The sequence below is a fragment of the Sceloporus occidentalis genome, unplaced genomic scaffold, assembly GCF_023333645.1.
Source record: "Sceloporus occidentalis isolate IW3139 unplaced genomic scaffold, rSceOcc1.0.p SCAF_1, whole genome shotgun sequence".
Taxonomy (NCBI): domain Eukaryota; kingdom Metazoa; phylum Chordata; class Lepidosauria; order Squamata; family Phrynosomatidae; genus Sceloporus; species Sceloporus occidentalis.
The window spans coordinates 132,203,370-132,228,327 of NW_028316981.1; the positions used below are offsets into that span (position 1 = coordinate 132,203,370).

Consider the following 24,958-nt stretch of genomic DNA (forward strand, 5'->3'; position numbering starts at 1 on the left):
ATTTAAGGGGGAAAGGAGAATATGCAGCGATTTTATATGAGTAGATTAAGAGGTATTCTGGAAAATATTGAAGTAAGAGGAATACAAGGGAGAAAGAATGACAAAATGCTTTCCTTAGGGGAAACTAAGATATGGATAAAATATATGATGGAAGTTGACTAGACAATTTATGATCGGATACTTCACTAAGAGATGAAAGACAGGAGTTTGAAATAAGGTAGCGACAAAATGGGAAATGTGGAAAGAAACTGGAGAGAAAAATGAAGGAAGTACTGAAAAAGAAACAGATGTACAACACTGAGAGATTGTATTGTAAATATTTTTAATGTATAAAACTAATAAAAATATACAAAAAAACAAGAAATCCACAAACACCTGGACAACTTCAAGAGGAAAAAGAATTATTTATTAGTTAGTTAGTTATTATTTTCTTATATCCTGCCTTAATCAAGACCCAGCAAGAGCAAATAAAAACCACCCAGGATGAGAGGGTTTTCCCAGCAGACAATGGAGCACTAATTAGATGCCCTGAGGCCTTGCCATTCAACAAGAGACCGGCACAGAGATCAACATGTAAATCACTTCCTCTCAACCAAAGGTCACACAGTATATATACCCCACTCACTTCCATGCCACCTTTCTCTCAGGATGCCAGCCACAGATGCTGGCAAAACGTCAGGAACAAACTCTTTCAGAACACAGCCACATAGCCTGAAAAACCCACAAAAAACTATGGATGGTGGCTGGGAAAGCCTTCAACTTCCCATGAAGGAAACAGTTTTCTGGCATGGTGTTAGGTGGCAGCCAATACCCAGAGAAGGGAGGCGGAAGGGAGCATGGCAGCCTCTAAGGCAGTACTTCTCAAACTTTTTACCCTTATGGCGTAGTGGTTTGAGTGGTGGCCTACAGCTCTGGAAACAGGGTTTGATTCCCAGCTTAACCTACTGAGTGACCTTGGACAAGTCAAAAGCTCCCAGCCTCAGGGGAAGACAATGGCAAACCTCCTCTGAACCAGTCTTGCCAAGAAAACCCCATAATGTGCTGTGTTGTGTGTTTTCAAATTCTTTCTAATCAACCCAAAGGCAAACCTCTCATGGTATTTTCTTGGCAGGATTAGTTCAGAGGTTTGCCACTGCCTTCTCTGGAGGCTGAGAGAGTGCAACTTGCCCAAGGTCACCCAGTGGGTTTTGTGGTCAAGCTGGGAATCGAACCCTGTTCTGCAGAGTCATAGTCCAATGCTCAAACCACAATGCCACACTGGCTGTCATGATGGGGAAACAACTTAAAGCCAGAAACAGCTTGAAGGCATTCAGGAAAAATCCCCTTTTACATCTACATGCATGTCCCGCCTCTCCCCACTGCACCACTCAGCGTAGTCTACTGTATTAATAAAAGTACTTTGTGTGTTTACCACACTTAGTGTGAATATACATGAATATACAAACACAAACAAGTTTACTGAATAGCCCGAGGGCCATTTCAAAATACTCAAAACATAGTAATACAAGCAATGCCACACACACATACATAAAATGTTAATATAGTGCACTAAGTGCAATAACCACAATACAATATATATCCGTATGAATAGCCTAAACAACATGCAGAGCTTATATACAGACTATACATATCTAAAAATATACAATCTGTACTGAAAGATATACAAATAAACAGGTAAGAATAAAAGTGTTTACACAATCAAACAGAAATGTGTAAAATAGTTACCATGGGAAGTAAAATAGAATTAAAATGGGAGGTAGAAGTAACATAACACATCACATGAATATACATGTGACCAGGTCTCCCGGTCTTGTGCCCACCTTGAGCAAGCCTTGCACCTTCCCCCGGGGTCCAGCTCCACCATTTGAGAACTATTGCCCTAAGGGACACCTGTGAGACCTCTCTGACCTTCCTTCTTTTCTCATCAGTTTAACAAATCATGCCCTGCCACTTCACTTGGCCAAGCTTGTTGTTGTGGCATGGTGGTGGTGTGTCTTCCAAATTGTTTCTGACTTATGGCAACCCTAAGGCGAGCAGAGTTCGATTGCCAGCTTGGCCATGAAACCCATTGGTTGACCTTAGGCAAGTCACACTCTCTCAGCCTCAGGGGAAGGCAGTGGCAAACCTCCTGTAAACAAATCTTGCTGAGAAAACCTAATGATAGGGTCAGGAATGACTTAAAGGCACACTGCAATACCAATAAAGGTGACCCTATCATGGGATTTTCTTGGCCATGTTTCTTCAGAGAGAGGGTTTGCCTTTGCTCTCCTCTGAGGCTGAGAGAGTGTGACTTGCCCAAGGTCATCCAATGGGTTTCCATGGCCAAGCTAGGATTTGAAGTGACATTCTCAAACCACCCTGGCCAACATACTCCATTTCCCAGCATGACGAAGGAGCATAGGTTTGTTTTCCTTGGGGTGTTTCGAGCTTTCCTGGGGGGGGGGGCATGCCCTCCATTTCCTGCTGTTTCTGGGGGAGTGTTTCCCTCCATTTTTTGCGGTGCCTCCTCCTGGGGGGGGGGGTGAGGAAGTCTGGTCAACTTGGACAAGAGAAAGGAGCGGGGAAGGGAAGAAAGAAGGGGGGAAAGAGGAAAGAAAGAAAAGCCAAGAGTTTCCCTAGTGCCTCTCCTGCTGCTCCACCCGGGCCTTGTTTTACCTGTGCGCACATGCTTTTGAATGGCTCAGGTAACACATTCCCCAAACACTCCCCCGCCAAAAAAGGCGGGAAAGGGGGGCCTTAACCCTTTAAACCATGAACACACCAACCTCTATCCCTGGAGTGGCAGCCGGGACTAGGGACTCTTCTTGTGGCTCCCTTTGGCCCTGCCCAGCTCGCCCTGTCCTCCTTCCCCCCCAGTTTCCCAATCAGGAGAGAAGAAGACCCAGGCTCTGGGAGGGATTTCCTGCAGAGAGAAAGAAAGAGGGACTGAGACTGAGACTGAGAGGGAGGGAGTCCTAGTTTGCCGGGTTTTCGGGGGTGGGAAGCCAAGAAGAAGAAGAGGAGGAGGAATTGGAGGTGGTGACTTTGCAGCCGCGTCCATTTCCAGTGGGAAGCAAAAGAATGCAAAAGCTGGAAAGGGAGGAGAAGAAGAGGAGGAGGAGGAGAAGGAAGAGGTGGGGGAGCCGGCCAGCTTGCCTCCGCTTGAAGGCTCAGGTTCCTTAGACTTGGTTGGGAAAGAAAGAAAGAAAGAAAGAAAGAAAGAAAGGACTCTTTCACTCACACCCCTTTCCTTTTCCCGCCTCCCTTTGACTGGGAAAGGGTTAATAATAATAATAATAATAATAATAATAATAATAATAATAATAGCCCTTTCTGGGGTGGGTGTGAGGGAAAGCGGGGGGCGGCGAGCCCTTGGGGGACGGGCTTTCCTCCCTCCCTCCCTCCCTCCCTCCCCATCTGGGCTGAGCCTGGAAGGGACGCCTCTCTCGGCCGGGGGCTCAGCCAGTCTCCTCTCTTTTGGAGCTGCAACTTTGCCTGGGCTGAGAATGTAAGGTCTTCCTGGTGAGGTGAGTTGCGCGATGGGGAAAGTCAGTCTGTTTGTGTTTATGTGTTTTGTTTTGTGTTGCTCCCTCTGCCAGGGAAGGTTGGAGGCAAGGGCTTGCATCCGCACTGGAGAAATATCCCGGTTTGAGCCCGCGTTCTGGGGGAATGGTCGCTCGTTGTGGCACCAGGGCTTTGCTCTCCTCTCAGGGAGTCCTTTCTCAGAGCCCCGCTCTGGGGCCACAACAAACTACCCTTCCCAGAACTCCGCAGCCCCGTAAAAGCGGGGTCAACCCGGAATATTTCTCCAGTGCGGATGCCTGCAAAGGGAAGGAGCGGGAATCTCTTTCCAAGCCTTCGCCTCCCAAAGGCTTTCTTCATTCTCTCTCATCCAGGGGGATCCGGATGGCCTCACCTCACAAGAGGACAAGGCCCCACGAAATGTAGGACCTTCCAGAAAAAATGGAGGACATGACTAAAAGCTCAAAACGCTCACGGAGATGTAGAGGAGAAAATGTAGGACCTTCGTGATAAATGGAGGGCATGAGTAAAAGCTCAGAACTCTCACAGAGATATATACCAGAAAATGTAGGACCTTCAGGGAAAAAGGAGGGCATGCCTAAAAGCTCAAAAAACCTCACAGAATCTATCTGTACCGTAAACTGTAGGACCTTCATGCAAAATGGAGGAGGGCATGGCTACAAGTTCAAAACTCTCATAGAAAGAGAAAGCCCTACCGCTTAGTCCTGCTCAAAAGGGAGGGCCTCTTGGACTAACTTCCTCCTGGGCAGAAGGTGGGAATGGAGGACGGGTCCTGGAAAAGGAGGGCCCACCCCGACCTTTTGCTTCTCCTTTTTTGGAAACTTTTCCCCTTCTCTTGTCCATTTGCTGGTTGAGAAGTTGGCTTTCCCCAAGGCACTCGGAGCAGCTTTGGGGAGACGGTGGGGAGCTGCCTACTTGGTTGCTGCTGGCACGGTCCTTGCTGTTTGGCTTTAAGAATAATAATAATAATAATAATAATAATAATAATAATAATAATAATAATAATAATAGAATTTTTGAGAAGTTGCATGGGCCAAGGGCTGCGTATTCATAAATACACTGCTGGGTCTGGAATGCCTCCCCCCCCCCAGTTGATCCTGAATGTGATTGCTTTTCTTTTCTTTCTTTCCACTGGTGAGGATTAGATGTCTCTTCTTCCCATACATTCCTTCTCCCCGCTTTGGTTTCTTTCTTTACTCGCTCTCTTGGCAGCCTCTGGGTGCAAGTTAAAAATAAAGCACAGTCCTGTTCCCAGTTTGTTTGGGGTTTTCCCCGCTCCTGAAAAGAGAGAGCAAGGTAACTGTATATACTCATGTATAAGTCTAGAAATTTGAGTCAAAAAATTGACCCCAAATAAACTAAGTCAACTTATCCACAAGTCAATGTATGCGCTGTATTTGAACTCTTATTTTAAAAGGAACCATTCCCTGGTGAAACTCAAGAGTGTAATGTGTTCTGGAAGTGCTGCCCTCCCCCTCCTCTCTCATCCATCCAGCCTTTAAGGTGAGCAGAAACCATTATGCCTGCTGGAATTTTGTAAGTTCGTTGGCATCATTTCCTTTTCTTAATCGCTTAGTTCCTTTGTTAAATGACCCTAGGTTTTACCCTCGACTTATCCATGGGTCATATAAAAATCCATAATTTTGGCCCCAAAACCTGCCCTCAACTTATACATGAGGTTGACTTATAGTCGAGTATATATGGTAAATGTTGGCCAGCCTCTAGGGCTGCATCCACACTGAGAGAATAATCCAGTTTGATACTGCTTTCACTGCCATGGCTCAATGATATGGAGCCGTAGTTTTGTGAGATATTCAGCCTTCTCTATCAGAGAGCGCTGGTGACGCAACAAACTCCAATTCCCAGGATTCCATAGCATTGGGCATTGGTAGTTAAAGTGATGTCAAACTGGATTGTGCAGTGAGGATGCAGCCTGGGAGCCTTAGGAGTTTGTGACTCTCGTGTGTGTGTGTGTGTGTGTGTGTGTGTGTGTGTGTGTGTGAGAGAGAGAGAGAGAGAGAGAGAGAGATGTATGCGTGAAAAATGATATAGCTGAAATGTTTGCTGTTGTGAGTCAAAGGTTGCCCTCCATCCTCCTCGTAAATAACCTTTGCTCTGAGCTTTGTTTTCCTGCTGAGGGAGTGTTTCTTTCGCCTTTCCCTACAGGGCTGGTATTTTTAATAACTGTAGTTCAGCATCTTTAGGCTTCCTCTTACATAATCCTACTCCCCCCCTCACCTCCACTCAACCCCTTCTCCTCCTCCTCTTCCTTATCCTTTCCAAGTTGTTTGAAGAAGGAATGTTTCAGATATTTGAGTTCAGCAGGTAAAGCCCTGAATTGGAAAGATTAGAGTTCTCTGGTGAAGAGAGGTGTTTACTATCTCTTTATCCTTTGGTCCACATTCCAGTTGGGGTGTGGAAGGTATCGCATCTCAAGGCTACACCAGATGTGTATCCCTATTCTGATCAAGGTGGAGTACCAATATAACCCACTGTGAACAATCCTCCATTTCTTTTGCTTTGATTTAGTGGGATCATTAGCTCCTATGCTCTCTGTTTGTCCTTGTCCAACTGGTGACCTTCACCTACAAGGTTAGCATTTGTTGTTGTTGTTGTGTGCCTTCAAGTTGTTGTCCCATTTATGGCAACCCTGAGGCAAACCTTTCTACATGTCAAGTATCACTGGGTTTTCTCAGCACATTTTTTTCAGTAGGGGTTTGCCTTGTCATTCTCGGAGGCTGTGAGAATATGACTTACTGAAGGTCACGCCATGGATTTCATGGCTCAGCCAAGATTCAAACTCTGGTCTCCAGAATCATAGTCCAACAATCAAACCATTACAACACACTGGCTCTCTCTCACACATAGGATAAGACATATGTCTTTGTCAGACATAGACATAGTTCCCTGAGGGCAGGGAACCATCCAATTAAAAAGATTGTATGTACAGCGCTGTGTAAATTTACAGCACTTTATAAATAAAGGTTAATATTAATAAATAATAATAGGACTGTAGAATTTTGGAACTGATCTTTGGGTTGAAGTAGGATTCTCTGCAGAGCCTTGGAAAAGTTTTTCTCTCTTTTAGACTATGGCCCATTACAAACGGGCCTATAGTATGGACTGGGTCCGTATTAGGGTTAGAAAGGACGCCCCTAACCCTAATACGGACCAAGTCTGTACAAAATGGCGGCCCCCGTTCCACATGGGGGCCACCATCTTTACGTAGCGGATGCACTGCGTCCGCACGTTATGCAGCGCATATGACGCTGCAAGTGCACCATTGGCACCTCGCGGCGTCATATCCACGCCGCAAAGAGAAGTGCCATTTTGACGCTTCTTATTTGCAGCGCGGGGGAGCCTCGCGGTTTGGACGCTGGGGCTCCTCCACACTGCAAATGAAGGCGGTGGCAGACCGCCCCTTCTGGGCGGTCTGTAACATGCCCAAGATTCCTACAGTTAGCTATTGTAGTCCAAAAAAAGCAACTGTTTCCTGAAGCTCTGGAAAGGGTCCTAGGGACTGCTTCCAAAATTCTATAGCTTTCTAACCTCTTATCATTTATACGTAAATCAACAGCCTCAAGAGGTATTCATTGCATCTGGATTATAACAGGCAAGGGGATGAGGGAAGAAGGAACCCACACATACTGCACCCGAAGATTTGCAGGAGAATGGATAACTATTTAGGTGTTTGGATAGTTTGAGAAAATGAGATGGGCTGTGCCATGTCAGAAATAGCCATTGAGGGATCACTAGCCCTCTCCTGATTATAGTGGTTGACTTCTAAAATAAAACAGGCCAGAATTCAAGACTGTTGGTTTCACTTTCCAACTTGGGACCCCTTTCCCTTAACCCAGACATACAGAACAGGGCTCTAATGACTGGGTGGTGAGAAGAAGGCATTCTCTGTCGGCATTTGTTTTAATTTTGTTTGTCCCAAGTGCAAAATATAGATTAATAAATATACAAGAGATAATGTCCAAAAAGTAGCTTTCCCAAAAGTGTGCTGTTCACCTGTGAAATCATGCTCCTTATGACAATGAGGATCAATGGTACTCCTGACCATAGGCAGCCACCTTATTCTAGTTCGAGCTATTTCTCCTTTTAGTTCAACATTACCTACTCTGGCTGGCCGCAGCTTTCCAGAGCCACAAGTATAGGAGGGCTATATTATCTGCAGGCTCATCTTGTTCAGCTGGAGTCACCAAGGATAGAATTTTCTACATGTCAATTACGTGCTCTACCACTGTGCCTCCATCCTTCACCCACTGAATTCTCTGCATCCAAATCATACGTAGTCCCAGATACATTGACTATGAGATCTCCAGGATCTCCTGTCCCTGTTCCAAGCCCATTGCTCCCACTTAGGTTTGTTTTTCTGCTGTATTACAACAACATAATGTACTAAGCAGCTGCCTATAAGCAGCCTGTTCTTGTTCTTGTTTCACCTGGATAAGCAATTCATTCCTCTTCCTGACTGTAGCAGGGTGGTTGTCCTGGAGATGGGCAGTGCTAACACTATATAAAAAGCAAAGCTCATAAACACAGGGCATCAGGTGGCCTCATCTTTGGTCTCGGTGTACAAGTGTTAAACACAGTCTCCAGGGTGCTCAGATGCAGGTGTCTTGTGGTGCATTGGCACACAGTGATAATTCAGTATTTTGATTTTGAGACTTTTTGTGAAAGTTGCTCCATATGTTTCAACCCCCCATAGGTTTTGCTCAAACTACTTTATAGTCTTGGTGTGGACTGGAATATTGTTTGTTAATTTTATTTATTTATTTTTAAATGATTTTAAAATATTTTTAAAAACATGTTTTATTAGATAAGAATCTTATTTGGGGACCTGGAGGGCTATGCAACATGGTCCTGGTCCTGAAGGGCTATGGTCCTGGAGAACTGTGCAATTTCCTGTAATGCCCAGTATTTCCTTACCATCTCTCTGCATAACCCTGCTGCCAATACTTACTTATCCCTTCCCAATGTTCTGATCTGGAAAAATTACCAGCACATAAAATAGATTAAGTCTCAAATTTCAGTGAGGCAGCACATCTGATGTATAGGTCAACAACAGGCAGTCAAGTGTGTCCATGTATATGTTGAATCATGTCTAAATAGGACCCCTATCACCCAAACTTTCTTAATCTGAAGGTGACTGTTAATCATGCTTGAGTCAGTTCCTAGTGGTGATTTTCCACTCCTCACTCTCTCACAACTGTAACTTCTACTTCTAAATACCGTATTATTCTCCTCTATTGTGTGGAGCTTCCTTGCCGTTGCCAGATGTCCTCTTTGTTATACAGCTTATGGGTATTTAGTTTGCATCTCATGGCAGAATATCTTATAATCAAGCTATGACATAATTTTGTATTCACCCCTACCCACCCACTCCCATTTATCATCAGTGCATCTGAATGTGCATTCTTTGTTGACTACTCATATGCATTCATCTCAACGTTAATTCAGGTATGAGGTATGTGTCTCTTGATTGTCTAAAAGCAGAGTTGTTTTATTGCATGCACAGCTCAATATGAGCTCTGTCCTCGAAGACAATCGTGTTATAACAAAGTGGCTTCTGAGAGACAATGGAGTTGTGATCAAGTGCCTTCTTGGATTCCCGACTATTCTCTCTCAAAGCATCGCACAGGCTGGTGATGGGACAAGTGGCTCAGTCAATTGAGGTCTCCACCCTTGCTCTTACTGGAGTATGGAATTGCTTTGGAGAGTCAAATTCATGTACATTTGTGCAGCTATACAAAGTTCCTTTAAGTTAAAGACTCCTCTTTACTTCTCCATGAGTCAAATTTATTTCTGATTCTAGCTCCAACTGCCTGCCTGGAAGAAGAAAAAGCCCTCCCTTCAGCCACCATCTTGAGGGGAGAGAGGCAGGCTAGCTCCAACTGCCTGCCTGAAGAAGAAAAGCCCTCCCTTCAGCCACCATCTTGAGGGGAGAGAGGCAGGCTAGCTCCAACTGCCTGCCTGAAGAAGAAAAGCCCTCCCTTCAGCCACCATCTTGAGGGGGAGAGAGGCCTGTTATGTTTGTTTGTTTGTTTGTTTTACTTTGTATTGTACTTCCTGTTGTACACCGCTTTGATCTACTTTGGAAAAGCGGTATCTAAATAAACATTATTATTATTATTATTATTATTATTATTATTATTCTACTTGAGCTGGAGCTCAGTTTTATTCCTATGCAAGACCACTGGAAAATACCCCCCGCCCCCAGTGTGCCTGATTAAACTCTGAAAGGGAATATGCTGTGTATATCAGCTATTGATACTTTAAACTAGTGGTTCTCAATCTTTGGTCCTCCAGATGTTTTGGACTTCATCTCCCAAAGTGTCAGCCACTATGGCTAGTGCTCAGGAATTCTGAGAGTTAGGTCCAAAACATCTGGGTAACAAAAGACTGAGAACCACTGGAGATGGTCTGAGAAGAGCTTTGGAACAGCTGCTTTTTGGACTGTAACAATCAGAATCCCCCAGTAGGCTGTTCACTGTCTGAAAAAAATATATAACTTTTCTAAGTGCTGGGTCACTTGTTAGGGAATTTTGTGTGATGTGAGAGTGATTATGCTTTATAATTTCTACACTGGCAATTTAGGCAACATATTTGTCTGTTAATTTTGTGCATGTTTTGAAAAAATATTCCCTCCAAGCAAAAGCTGTAAACAGCAGAGGATCCTTGGGTTTGTCAGTTCTTAAAGGAAATGGGGATTTGTGTGGCAATGGAAAGTGGAGAGGGTTAAGTTGCTGGTAGTAACAGGGATTAGTCATTGTTGACTTCTAGCCATTTATTTGTCCACATCAACTGTGTAAGCATATAAGAAGAGCTCTGCCTGGAACAGGCCAGAGATGTATCTAGTCCAGCATTCTTTTTGCACAATATTGGAAGCAGGGCTTGTGGCACCATACCCGTTCCATAGTAGCATTTTCTTGCTTATGTTCCCCAATAAATGCAGAGAAGATGGCTTTATTATGAGACGTGTGAGAACAGGGGTCCATTCACATTATAGAATTATTGCACTATTATTCCACTTCAGTTGACATGATTCCATAGGATGAAGCCTTGGGGTTTGTACTTTGCTTGAGGCACAAGAAGGGCTCTCTTGCTGAATTCTAAAGGTCCTTCCCTCAACTACTACTCCCTGGATTCCATAGGATGTTGTCATGGCAATTAAAATGGTATCATAGTGCTATAATTGTACAGTGTGAATGGGCCCCTAGTTATGAACGTGGGAAGGTTATGCTCAGTCAGACTCTTCTCAGTTTGACATCTTGGTGAAAGGCAATAGTGGCTCTCCATATAGCTATCTTTTATCATTCTGTGAGCATTTGTGTGTTTAGGAGGTCTACTAAGCAGATACAAGTAAACCTGAGCCCTTATATTAAAGGAAGATTGTCAAGCTTCCCATAGGGATGCTCCTTATTTATTTATTTAAAAAAACACTGTTCTGCAAAACAGATTGCAGAGCTGTGTTATATTTTTCATATTTAAACACAGCATTAGAACTGTTTCTGTGGCGGCTGTTTTCCGTATTGTCACTTCTAATCTTAGGGAAGGGACCCAAGAGAACTGTGGCAAAAACTACAAGAATATTTCTGTTCCCATACTTCAAACTTTTCTCTTGAATGAGCTGAGATAAAGAGCATTGATAATTAAAAATACCAAAAGCCCAGCTCTTTCTTATTTCTTAAAACATTTTGATCCATTTTCCTACACGTAATCCTTATCCTCAGTATACTGTATAAACAAATAATTATAAATCACAATAAAAGCTCATATATAAATGCACAAAGCAGGCTCAGAAAGTTTGGAATGTTTACATAAAAGCTTGGCAAAACTGGAAGAATGTACTGCCTTCAGGAGGCAGGAGAAGAGTCATGTTGAGAAGCCTTCCTAATGTTCCATTGTTTAGGAGGCAAAAGGGCCCAGTCCTGGCCACTGCTACTTTGTGGCCATTGGCCACTGCCACATGGAAAAGTGGATGGCAAAGGCTCCTTTGACTTCAGTTGGTAAATGAGCCCCAATGGGGAGATCACTTTCTCTCTCTCTGTTTATCAGGACTGCTCCATCCCATGTTGCTGCTTCAATCAACAAACAAAATGGTGCACTGCTCCCATTCTATTGTACAAAAGCCAAACGGACTGGTGGTTGAATCATTCTTCAGCCATGGGAGAGCATCCTCCCCTAAATCTGAAGGTAGCAGTGTAATTTAGGAGGCACCACATAGGCTGAGTAGCTCTCTCCTCCTACATCTTCCAGCATCAGATGCCTGAGGCAGCTGCCCTTCTCTGTCTCTCCAAGAATTGTATCTCATCCTTCCATGAAAGGAGTTGAAAAGAGGGACCTTTTCCTCATTTCTGAGTGTTTTCATGGATTCAATTTAATCTGGGAAATAAAAAATATACTAGATTGGAAATGTAGCTGGAGGTCTAATTGGCACTGCAGAAATAATGCAGATTGACACTGCTCAGACTGTCATGGTTCAATGCTATGGAATCCTGGGATTTGTAGTTTGTTGTGGCACCATATCTTACAAAACTACAAATCCCAGAATTCCATAGCATTGAGCCCTGACAGTTAATGTGGTGTCGAACTGCATTATTTCTGCAGTGCAGATTTAGACTGGGGGGGGGGGGGGGGGTTTGTAGCAAAAGTCTGGTGCTAGTGTCTAACGTTTCAGCGGTCCAAAGACATGTAATGGATTTCCTTCAAGGTAGGGCTACTAAACTGATATAAAAGGCACCCAGGCAGGTGTTACGCTTAGAGTCTGTTTTCAACAGATAGTTTCAAACCCGTGTGAAGTAATAATGAAGTGAATGGCTCTGAAGCCTTGCCGAGTGCCTTCTTCTGACTAGTGGATAATTACAAATAGCATGCACACACCTCAGTACCAGGAAACAAAGAGGTGCGATTTCCAGATAGGTTTCCCCTCCACCTGTTCACTTTGTATAAACCAAAGCCAGCACCCTAGTGAGGGATTAGTTTGGCAAGTCTTGTGGGATTTTCACCTTTCTAGTTTCTCAGTGCTTATGCTGCTGCTCTGACACTTCAAAACTCATTCATTACCTGAAGCGGCCTGGGAACGACCATATGTTAGTTACCTCCTTTAATCTGTCTGAAGTCTCAGTCAGTAGCTCAGTCCAGCTAATTCTGAAAATCAATATTGGTATCTGGCAGGTGAAGGAGAGAAAAGGAGCAGAAGGAAAAATGTGCAGAAATTCTATTGTAAATCCTGCAATTCAGTTGTAAGAGGTGTAATAAAGTACTGCTACACATGTTTGTTTCTGCAGATTTTGGTATCCTCATTTAATTCCTGCATAATTCTAGACTGTAATTGGTTTGGATTACTCACTTTTGCAGGAAGGCAACGAGAGAAAACATTAAGCATCCTTAACCCTTCCCCCTACATTATTATCAATGCCAGCAGGCACAGGCTCCCTCAGCTACTTTGTATTTTAATTGAGAACAGAGTGGAAAGGGGAAACTGATGCACAGTATACATCTCCCATGAGACTTCCAGTCTGTCTAAATCTAAAGAAAGTGTGTGAATTATCCATCCACAGAAATGTATTGTGTTTATCACAATATTAAACTAACGCTTGTGGGGTTGAGTCCCTGGTGGTTCTGTCACAAATACAGGCCATATTCTGATGATAGTGAACTTCTTGAGTGAATCTACATTTGTGAGAATGTATGCAGCTGCAGCCTAAAAACTCTTCACCCCAGGTTCTTTCCTAGTCAAAGCCAGCTCTAGCATTTGTTGGAGTGAGGCAGCTGCTTCAGGCAGAAGGTGCTAACAGGCAAGGTGCTGCAGGCAGGTGTTGGAAGATGACAGCTGCATGTGCCATGTAACATGCCCTGCCTAAGCTGGCCACCTGCCTTCAAAAATGCTACAAGGTGCCAGAACCAAAGTAAGACTCAGCTGTCAATCTGGTCAGCTTTTCTACAAAAAACAAAGAGAGTTGGTAATACTCAATAGAGGGGATGTAGAGGAGAGAAGAATGCAAGAATTGCAACATGTTGAGACTTTGGGTGCATCTACACTGTAGAAATAAGACAGTTTGACACCACTTTAAGTGCCATGGGTCTGCCCTACAGAATCCTGGGATTTGTAGTTTTATGAGGGATCAACAGAGAATGCTAAAGACCTAGTAAAACTACAGATCCCAGGATTCCATAGTATCAAGCAACTGCACTTAAAGTGATGTCAAACCAGTGTTTTACGGTGTGGATGTATCTTCAGTCTTTTAGCTACATCCCAGGTTTTGTACATGAAATATGGAGTGGATGTCCTCCTATTCTTCACCTTAGACAACAAAAAGTCTTGAGCTAATCCTTGTTTCTATTTATGCCTCTAAAATATTCACTCCTTCTTTGATGGTAATGAAACCCAGACAAATGGGGAAGAAAAATGAGGCCATTGTTGTGTGACATTTGCATAAACTACTTGAGGAGTCCGGAACACCAGTTTTTTTCTCAATTCATAATTCTTGAAACCTTGTCTGTGTGTGAACTAAAAACACAGCTTTTTTACTTAGAAAAGAGGGAATTTCCAACTGTCCCCCAAACAACATCTTTGACAGCTTCAATACCTTAAAAACTTGGTGGACAGAAGAAGTGCTGGAAAAATGGACTCTTCTTCAGGTGATATGGGGGGGGGGGGGAGTTCAGTCCAGGCAATCTGTTATTATGTAATTCCTTTCCATGTAGATGTAGGGGTTTGTTTTGTTGTTGCTGCTGCTGCTTCTGTTTTAGCTGAGTATGCAGTTCCTGAATTTTGAAACATGAATAAGATTTGCCATGCCTGCAAACTGTATTTGATAAAATGTATTAACTGTATGCATAGTGCAGGGGGATCAGCAAGAACACAACAGGGGAACCATTTCAGGAGGAAAATCATATGCATCCCACCCATCCTGTGCTATAGCTCATGTCCTATGATGCTTCCAGAGCTCATCACTCTTTCTGTTTCATACAAACATGGAAGAGGCAGCAAGGCTGTTCCTGGAATAGACAGCTCCACGTGGAGTGAAATACTTTACCACGTCTCATAAGAAATATTGGCACTTTCAGACATAATCTTGTTGAGACACTAAACTAGTGTAAAAAGCATTGTATGAATAGTTGCGCTTTTCCAGAAGTTACATAAGTGAAGTCCTATGTGTAGCCAGTTCTTTCTGACACTAGTCATTTTTTGTTTTAATCTGCAGACAGGTTGTTTTTTTTTTAAAAAATGCATGAGCATTTGGACATGCATTGTTGCCACCCATCATGTCACAATTTGAAATGGTACTACTGTGTGGCATGGTTTCATACCTGCTCTTTATGTGAATTATGATTAGACTCTTGGGCAGCTTTTGGAAAGGTGGTGGGTAAGGAAGAGGGAGGAGGTAAGATATTTGAGGCGTGATCACCTGGTATGAAGACAGGAACAAATGGATTTTTGTGCTTCCTGTTTTCCTCCTGGCTCTTCACATCTGAAGTAGCTCCAAATGGCTATTACTGTAGACAGTGACATGGGTTTACATCAGTCAGGACTGGGGAACCTAGGTCCTTCCTGTCAGTTTTATATTTATATTTTATATGTCAGTTCCCAGCACCCCCAGTCAGCAGTAAAGGATGACAGGAATTGTAGTCTAAAACATCCAGTTTCCCAATTGGTATGTGTGCTATGTATGTAAAGACAAACATCCTATATTATAAAGAAAAGAAAGGAGGAGGAGTGGATGTATGGATTCTCACTGAAAATCTGCTTCTCAAGATCTGTAACAGGGCTGATAAGATGTAAGTCTTTCACTGACAGATATACAGTACTCTGTAGCAGCAACAGTTGCTTTGCTTCAACATCCCCTTCTCCTTAGCTGGTAGCATCTAATGAAACAAAGTGGTGTGGAAAAGATGGTGGCCCCTAAGTAACCTGAACCTAGAAAAACCAGACCTTTTGCTATGGCAGCTGGTGGCTTCTACTCCAAGTTTTAGCTTGAAATGTAACAGGTTTTTGATATTCAGTGCTTTGACTTGGCTCTTTTAAAGTTCAGAGTGAAAAACAAAGGAGCTTCACTGTTCCACTGACATAGAAATCACCAGCCACCACTGGGCTTTTTGTAGTAGTTTATGCAACTGCTTGGATGCAGATGGAAAGATTCAAGCCACACTGAATTGCCACTATTCTTTGGGCTTCACATCTTTCCTCCTTTCAAAGAAGGCAGGCTTCTTAATAGTAACTAGTCACAATGGATGCACTCTCCCTCCAGAACCAGAGGTAACATCCTTCTCAATATGCATTTCTAGAGAGCATGTAGGGGAGGCTACTTTTTTCCTTCTCATAGGTATCTCTCATTGGTCACTTTGAGAAAAGAATATTGGACTCTGTAGACCTTTGGTCTGATCCAGCCAGGCCTCTTCTTATTATGTTTTATTCAGAGCCATAGTTCTTTTTCCTGGAAGAGGGGTGGTTTTAAAAATTGCTTGGTATGAGCTCTCTCAGTTGTGTAAAACAGAATTTGTTGCTTCCATGGAACAATACAATACAATAACTTTATTACAGTCAAAGACCAGCAAAGCTTCCACGGAACAGCCTTTTACTGTTTGGTGGCAAAGTGAATAACATGAGTGGGAGAATAATGTAATAATAGTAATTATGGAAGTGATTTAATACATATGGTAATCCATGTCCATTTCTTCCAGTCTGAGTAGATTCTCCACCACCACCTTTCTTTTACCTTGACATAACTTGTTTTATCTCAGGATCTCCACCTATTGTGCAAGCCCAGAGAAGTCTGACAAGCCTTCTTTAGCTTTGAGGGAGGGAAGGGGAGATATAGAATATAGGTTACTAAAGATAGAAATAAAGTAAGCAGCAAGCTGTGTTTGAGAAATTATTTTGAAATATTTAGTTTGACAGAAATATGAGGCAATATCACAGCAACCAGAGTAATTTATATGTTGAAGCAGATTAAGGGAGTAATCATGATAGACCATCTGCCACCTAAAGTCTTTCACTTGATGGAAGAAGATTCACCTTCCTCAAGAGGATCCACCTCTGCCTTATAGCATGAACTAACTTTATCCAGTATGAAGATCCCTTGGCCACTCTGCATTTGTACCCATTGTTACACATTTTATAGATTTACTGTGGCAACTTGGACCTCTCCAGATCTTTTGGATGGCAACTGTCATCCAGTGCCAGGCTTAGCATTAGGTAAAATGAGATAACAGCCCAAGCAGAAAATGGGGAGAGAGGGTGGCAAGAGCAATAGTCAGTCTGACAGATTGGTTTTAGTCCTTCCCAGCCCAGTATGCCATTCTGTTGGAGGACATTATTCTGTGACACACAAAGTGTGTGCATGCATGCGCGTGTGCACACACACATTCACACCATTTGGACTACAGTTCCAATAATCTCCCAGTCAGCATGGCCAGTGTCCAGCACAATTATAAATAATAATAATAAATAAAGTTTTTATTTATATCCCGCACCTTCCTTCGATCAGGGCGGCTTACAGTATAAAATTTCAAACAACAATACATACAATAAAATCCAAAATACATCACATATAAACAATAATAAAAAATATAGGCAAAAAAGCCCCAAAGCCCTTCCTCTTGGCCACGAAAGAGGAGGGAGGCCCACAGGATTTTTAATCGGGGAATGCCTGTTGGAACAGGAAGGTCTTCAAATCCTTCCTGAATTGGGCCAGGGTGGTAGTCGAGCGGAGCTCAGTGGGCAGCGTATTCCAAAGGGCTGGGGCAGCAGTGGAAAATGTCCTCCTTGTGGTGGAGGACAATCTAGCCCCAGGCACCTTCAGTAGCTGCTGCCCAGATGTCCTGAGAGTGCGAGGCGGAATGTATCACTTGTGTTCAACTGGCAACACAGTTTGCCTCTATAGGCGGGATGCCTTTTTTATGTTAAACAGTACATAGGGGAAATGCAACTTGTTTAAAATGTGAATAATTTATCCTGGAGGCTTCTGAAAGAAGCAAGTTATTTTTTAAATCCAGAAAATGAGCAGAGTTGTGACGAGGGGGGGGGACATAAAAATGGTCTTGGGGCTGCATGAAGCCCTAAAAACCACACTTTGTTCACCCTGATCTAAATGTATATGGTTGTGAACACATTATAATTGACATTCTATCTTGGATCCTTTTGCAAGTTCAAGTTGCAGGATTTTTCAATGTTTGCATAATTGTTAGCAAGTTTCTAGTACCCAAAACAAGTTTCTACACTACAAGGTTTTAGCAGTGCAAAACAACAAATGCCTCCTGAAAAATGCGTGAGGTGATTCTGCTATAGTCTTTCAAAAACAAAATAAAACAAAACAGGTGGACAAAAGTATGCTTAGAATTGTTGGAATTTTAGGTATGTTGTTCTTGATGATGATGATGTCGTTGTCATTATTGTTAAGTGCCTTAAAGTTGATTCCATCTTATGGTGACCCTGTTACAGAGTTTCCTTGGCAAGATATATTTAGAGGTGTTTGTCATTGTCTTCCTCTTAGACAGAAAAAGTCTGATTAGCCCAGTGGGTTTCCATGGCTGAGAGGGGAATTGAATCCCTTTTCTTCTGGAAGCCTAATATTGGTGCTCTCTAGCTATCTTATCACGGCCCTTAAGTATTTTTTTTTCTCGTGTTCTCCATCCTTGGTCTCTAATGTATCCTATTCATTTTGTGCAGCTCAGCCTTCCATCTCTGGTCTCTGATCTTTATAATCACAATTTTCAATGTAATCATAGCATATAAATGAAGTGAAAACAAGCAAATCTACACAATTTATTCCTGGAATCCAGAATATGTTTTACCACAGTATTCCAATGAGTCAGCAGCCTTTTGGTAATTTTATTCTGTGTTTTATGTTCATAGGTATCAGGACAACAGTTCAAGTCTTGGCTTTAACAGATTTGGATCTGTGGACTTGAAGACAGAGGATATTTCCCACTCATGAAGGGCCTGGTGTATGTCTCAGAAGATCTGGAGATTTATTGGGTCACCCTGATTTACTAAGGAAGGCTGAATATAACCCCTTGTGGTGTCTGGACTTTTTAATGAACTTATTTTCTTCTTCTTGATGACTCCCAACAGCTGGGATTCAGTCCCTAAGTATGGAATTATCATCCATTTAATTGATTGCATTTTTTAAACAAGGCTTTGCCTCATCACCTTTCCCTTTTAGAGGAGTGTAACTCCCAGTAGTATTTATCATCATTAATAGAGACTTTTTTTTTAACATACTGGTATTTCTGAATATATATTTTTGTTCCTTTGGGGTTTTTTTTCTCTTGCACCTTCGGTGGAGTTATATTTAACTAGTTTACCTTAACGAGTTATCTTGAACCTGCATCCACGGAGCACCCTGATGGCTTCATAAATCCAAGGAACAGCTGGCCTTATTCATGATGGGACGAGAGCAGGAGCTGATCCAAGCTGTGAAAAATGGGGATGTATCTAATGTGCAGAAGCTGGTAGCTAAGATCAAGGCATCCAAAAGCAGTAAGTATATCATGACATCTTAATGGAGGGATTTCTTATAGTCAGTCAACACCTACCAATGGAGCCACAATCATGATTGTGGTTCCTGGCAAATGCTTCTTGTCTAATACAGCCAAATGAGTGAGGCTGTGCTTATTTTTGGGCCAGCATTTTGAACCATTAGACCAAACATGAATGTCTTAAAGAACCCCCAGCAAGGCAGAGGGCAAGTGTGAAACTTGTACTATAACTCAGGTGCAGGGCCCTCTAGGTGGAGCATTTCTGACAAGACTGGGCATCATATTCCTGCCAGACTGCATGTACCTCCAGTTGTTTTCACCAACCTTGCTTTTCACTTGCTGCTGCCACACAGTGGGAGCAAAATTTCTCACTTTTTCATGTAGACAACAGTGTGTAAGAACCACACACCTAAGGTTTCTAAGGAGTTTTGAAAGAAAATGGTACACCTAGAAGCCACCAGGAAATATTACTTGCTTTAAAAACAGGAATGTACTCATCACACCTTGTTTACCCGTGTTTTAAACAACTGCATTCTGATTTTTTTTTCTTTTTCTGAAACCTCAAAAAACAAACAACAGGTGGGTGGTCTGGAATAAGGGGCAGCTCTTAAAAAATAAGTCAACTTCCATAAATGAAAGAATGTCTAGTAGTACTTTTAAATCTACAAGTCAAATGTTGGATAGGTTGTCCTCCCTTTGAAGGAATCCTCCTTTTGAAATGCTATCCTGTCCAAGTCAATTTAAATAATAATAAATAAAAATTTTATTTATATACCACCCTTCTATATAACCAGGGCGGTGTACAACATCATAAAATACAATTACAATAAAAACAGATACATTAAAAACAATTCAAGCCAGCTTGCCACTGCTGACATAGACATGGGGTGGGGGAACTAGTTGGGGCCTGTATCAGGGAATGCAAGTTTGAACAGAAAGGTCTTCAGCCCCTTTTTGAACTGGGCCAGGGAGGTGGCCAAGTGGAGCTCAATGGGCAGGGAATTCCAGAGGGTCGGGGCCGAGATGGTAAAAGTTCTCCTAGACGTGGAGACTAGTCTGGCCCCTGGAACCCTCAATAGCTGCTGCCCAGATGTTCTGAGAGTGCGGGGCGGATTGTATGGGGAGAGGCGGTCCTCAAGGTATCCTGGGCCCAAGCCATTTAGGGCTTTATAGGTAATAACCAACACCTTGTATTGCGCCCGGAAGCGAATAGGCAGCCAGTGCAGATCTTTAAGCACTGGTGTTATATGACTGGCTCTGGGTATGCCAGTAACCAGTCTGGCTGCCATATTCTGCACTAATTGTAGCTTCCAGATATGGTACAAGGGTTGCCCCATGTAGAGCGCTTTGCAGAAATCCAGGCGAGAGGTTACCAGAGCATGTACTACCATTTCAAGGTCCCTCTGGCCCAGGTAGGGACGCAGCTGGCGTATCAGCCGAAGCTGATAACAGGTGCTCCTGACCGTTGTGTCCACCTGTGATGTGAGGTGGAGCGACGAGTCAAGGAGCACCCCCAGACTGCGTACCGAGTCCTTCACAGGAAGCGTGATCCCGTTCAGGACACGCATGCCATAGGTTCGCCATCACTGATCTAGACCCATAAAATTGAGATTTGCAAAATGTATGTGTGTCCTCTTTTGCCCTTCTTTGCTGGTAATGTATTTTCCTTCTTTGGCATTGTCTAAATGACCTGCCATAGTTTGAAGCCTCCCACTTCTCCTTCCTGCTTTTTAGTTTATGTCCAGGGCTGCTGGTTGGAGCTTTGCCTTTGCTGCCATGGCGCTCTTCCTCAAGAGCTCTGGCAGGTAGCTCCATCTATAAGTGGGTCATATGATGCTTTGCTCACTTGCTTTTCTTTTGCCCATGTTCTTAGGTTTGTGCTGTAGCTATAGTAGAGACTCTGGGTCTGTGTGGTGTATCCCTCCTTAAAACAAAACATGATGGTTGTTGTCTTTTAATCAGAAGGAATGCTTTTGGTGAGAGTAAGAGGAGCTTGAGGTCATGCATTCATTAAACTATAGCCAGACTGAAGATTAAGAAAACAAGGAAGAGAAGAGATAAAGGGCCTGGGTTAAAAGCTGAAAAGCTCACTCTGATTGGGAAAAGGATGTAGGGAATTGTCAGTGCATTGGGCTTAAAGAACAGATGCTTTTTCTGTCCCAAAAGCAATGGCTGGGGAAGCCTTCTGTAGCTTTCGACACAAGAAGCCAGATTGCGTTGGAGAGTACCAGTAGGGAACTGTGGGCTCAGAGAAGACAGAAAGCTAAGATTTTGCTTAATGGTTTTGTGAGAGATATAAAGGATTTGGGTGAGCTTTTCAAATAATCTGCCAGGAAGGAGAATTGCTGTAAACAGAGAGGAACCTGTTTGGCAAAGGGTGGGATGTGGCCAGCCCTAGTATTAGGCAGAGTGAAGTAAGCCTGGCTGCAGTATCTTGCAATATCATGAAAGGGCAGCAAATTATTCAGAGTTACTATTTTTTTACCTTTGTTTTTTTTACAGTTGTGTGTGGTGGAGAAGTGCTTGTGGGTTTTTCTGCTTCATGTGCCCCCCCCCCAAAAAAAAAAACTTTCCTAGCTTTAGATATGAACTGTCTTGGGCTAGCACTGGACTGGGTGCAAAAGAGAAAGATGGGTTTTTCCAGTGTGTGGCTGACATCACATCTATACATGTTTTGCTGTTCTGGTCAAAGAGACAAGATACTGAATTAGCAACTCTTGTGGGACAAAAATGATCTCTCGGGACATTAGCTATATATAGACCTAAGGCAACTAAAGGGAAAATGAAACCATTTCCTATGAGATAAAAGATCATTCTGGCTGAGACATGTCTGTCTTGTTGGAGCAGTGGTTCTTCTTTTCCACTGAGAAGTTTGGCCCTTCAGGGCCTAACATCTCAACACCTAAGGTCTCTTTAGAGAGGAATTGTGGTTTAAGGATGCACTGTGGTCTACCTCAGCATTTCTCCCAAACTGGTGCCCTCATGCTTTGTTGAATTACAACTCAGTATCCAGAAGGCACCAAGCTGAGGAGTGTTGCTTCACTTTGTTGTGTCTCTTTCTTTTTTGCCCACTCTTGTATTCTTTATCATGGACATGGCTACCGTTTTTTGTGAGTGAGGGTTTGGCCTGCTTCCTCACAAAGGCCTTCTGTTCTTGATCTCTTATTATGATTCTCACTCGTCTCCAAAATGCCACAGAGGGAACAGCATGTTTGCCGCATTTTGCCGCTCATTAAGGCGCGTTTTTCCATGTGACAGGCCGAGATGCTGAGTTTTTTAAAATCCCTCTAAGAGTCCTTCTGCTGTCTCAGTGGATTCAGAGCTGCGTCTCTCTGATTAGCCCTTGGGGATCGTGTGTGTCTAAAAAAAGTCACTGCACGTAACCAAGAATCAAGCGCCAGACCCAGCGACGGGAAGTTTGGGGACATGTAGTTTAATATTCAACGGGCATATTCTGTAGCAGCACCCTGGCTTGAAAAATGTAGTTCTACAAATGGGTCACAGGCACCTATTATTGGGTTCCCTTGTGGTAACTGCTGGCCATGTTTTGTCAGAAGGCAAGAGTGGCAGAGTTTGTTTAATCCTGCAGCTGTGCATTGCATCCAGGAAGTGGGATGTTTCCCCTGCTTTAGCTAATTCCAGTCCAGGAAAAAAGGAGGTTCTTTCTCAAACCTTGCACTTTCTCTGGGGAGAGCCCTTTTGACCCTGCTAAATTGCCATAGGAGCTGTCACCCACTGTGGTAGCAGCAGAAGATTCCCCCTTTTTTAAATGAAAAAAAACCCCAACAAAACCCATTCCTTTCTTTCTTCTCCTCTGTCAGTGTTTGAATGCCATGGTCTTTAATTGAAATTGTTAAACGACCCGTCAGGGCTTTGGCCTTTCTCCCTGATGATCAATCACTTTCTCGGCTGGACGCACTTGTTAACAATGGGCCAGTTGGCTGGGCTGGGGTGAACACAGTAGCCCTGGAGAAGTAGAGAGGAAAATAGGTCTGAGCCTTAAGATTCCTGGGGGTGGGGAGGAGGAAGAAGAGGAGGAGGAGGCAATCTGTGACAATTGTCCTCAAAGAAGGACAATATTTAGCAAGCCCTTTCTGAGGGGGAAGAGAGAGCTCAGTTCAGCTGGCTCACAAGAATGGGGGTCTTTCTGAAACTTGTCAAAGGTTTCACTTGTATTCTGAGAACACTACCCCCCTTGATACGGTCCTTAAATGTCTGGCAAAGCTGCCACACAGAAGTGTACAAATTTTTAAGGAAGAAGAAGTAAAATGTGTCTTGAGATCAGGACCAGCCCTACCATTAGGCAGGGAGCAGCAGTTGCCTTTGGCAGCAGATAGAGAGCCAGCATGGCATAGTAGTTTGAATCTTGGACTACAACTCTGGAGATGAGGGTTCAATTCCTTGCTTGGCTATGAAACCTGCTGGGTGACCTTGGGCAAGTCACATGTTCTCAGCCTCAGGGGAAGGCAATGGCAAAGCTCCTCTGAACAAATCTTGCCAAGAAAATCCCATGTTAGGTTTGCTTTAGAGTCATCATAAGTCGGACAGAACAGCAACAACAACATGTAAAGGAACAAATGTTTAGTTATTTGATTTGGTGTCGTTATGCTTTAACTGACAGTGATGGGGGAGGCACAATAATTTGGCTAGCTTTGGTTGGGGGCAACACCATTAGGTGCTCCACTTTAGGCAGCAAAATATCTTGGGCTGGCCGTGTTCCAGACTGTGGGATGGAAGACTTGAACTGCCTCATAATCTCAAGTCTATGTTGTAGTGTTTCTTGGTCTGCCATTGAACTGTTGGAGCCCTGGTGGCGCAGTGGTTAAATGCCTGTACTGCAGCCATTCACTCAAGACCACAAGGTTGTGAGTTCAAGACCAGCAAAAGGGCCCAAGCTCGACTCAGGCTTGCATCCTTCCGAGGTCGCTAAAATGAGTACCCAGACTGTTGGGGGCAAATTAGCTTACTTGCTAATTAGCTTACTTGCTGTTCACCGCTATGATCTTTGGAATAGCGGTATATAAATAAAACAAATTATTATTATTAAATTAAGGGCTGCTTTCATGAACCTGGTCATGTGGCTTGCTCACCTTCAAAAATGCTAGTGGATTCATAATTATCATCATTGTATTTATCAGTATCCCTCTTTTCTCCCAAAATTGGAACTTAAGATGATGTACAATTTAAAAAGAACATTACAGTCAGAAACATACAAAAGGTGAACATTAAAATGGAATTAAACTAATCACAATATTAGAAGAGTTCAATTGTATGCTTAATAAAATACAATTAATTTTTTTGCTGGGCTTCTTTCAGTTTTCCGCACTTGGCTTGATGTTAATCAATTGTTTGTGTGTGTGAATGGATGTTATCCCATCTAATATCTCTGGTTTTCCAATCAATTGTGGAAAGAGGCTAGACTAATCCTCCCCCCCCACCACCAAAGATGTAATTGCTTGGACTCCCACCATCTGGGATTCCCATTATCTCCAAATAGCACACCAATGTGCCATACTCTCTGGGAATGATATGGAGTGTCATCCATGATGTCAGGTTGTGGGAAGGCTTGATCTGAGAGATCTACTCATTCTGTTCTGTGGCAGCAGGGATATGCGGTTCATTGTGGGAGATGCCTTTTATCAGGAGGATGGCATTTTAGCATCATATATTGTTCTAAATTCCAAGCTTCTCAAATAACTCAAGAAATACCACTTTGGATGAGATTTCTGAGCGTGCCCTTGTGCCTCTTGCAACACCTACTCGCCATAAAACAATTGTAGAACTTCCGTTTGGTGATGTAAAGCCATTGCTACTTTGTGTACTGAAACTGAGAAGGGAATTTATATTTTAGCACATTCTAATACAAGGAAGCAGCTGGAAACAAACTATACAGCCGCAGGAGGATCCCACTCTCATAAAATATCTGGATGGAGCAGCTACTTTA

General features: G+C 43.1%; 1 protein-coding gene across 9 annotated transcripts in view; it reads left to right on the forward strand.

The window, feature by feature from the left end:
- Positions 1 to 2,851: 2,851 nt before the first annotated feature.
- Positions 2,852 to 24,958, forward strand: part of CASKIN2 (CASK interacting protein 2) — a 133,312-nt gene continuing 111,205 nt past the window's right edge. For 4 of the 9 annotated variants that reach the window (XM_089536311.1, XM_089536341.1, XM_089536348.1 and 1 more), the window contains exons 1-2: positions 2,853 to 3,506; positions 18,389 to 19,015. In XM_089536311.1, the coding sequence (XP_089392437.1) occupies positions 18,919 to 19,015 (97 nt within the window). In that variant the 5' untranslated portion in view covers positions 2,853 to 3,506; positions 18,389 to 18,918. Of the gene's footprint in view, positions 3,507 to 6,053; positions 6,115 to 18,388; positions 19,016 to 24,958 lie in introns of those variants that run through there. The other 5 variants (XM_089536331.1, XM_089536356.1, XM_089536284.1 and 2 more) reach the window with 4 other exon arrangements.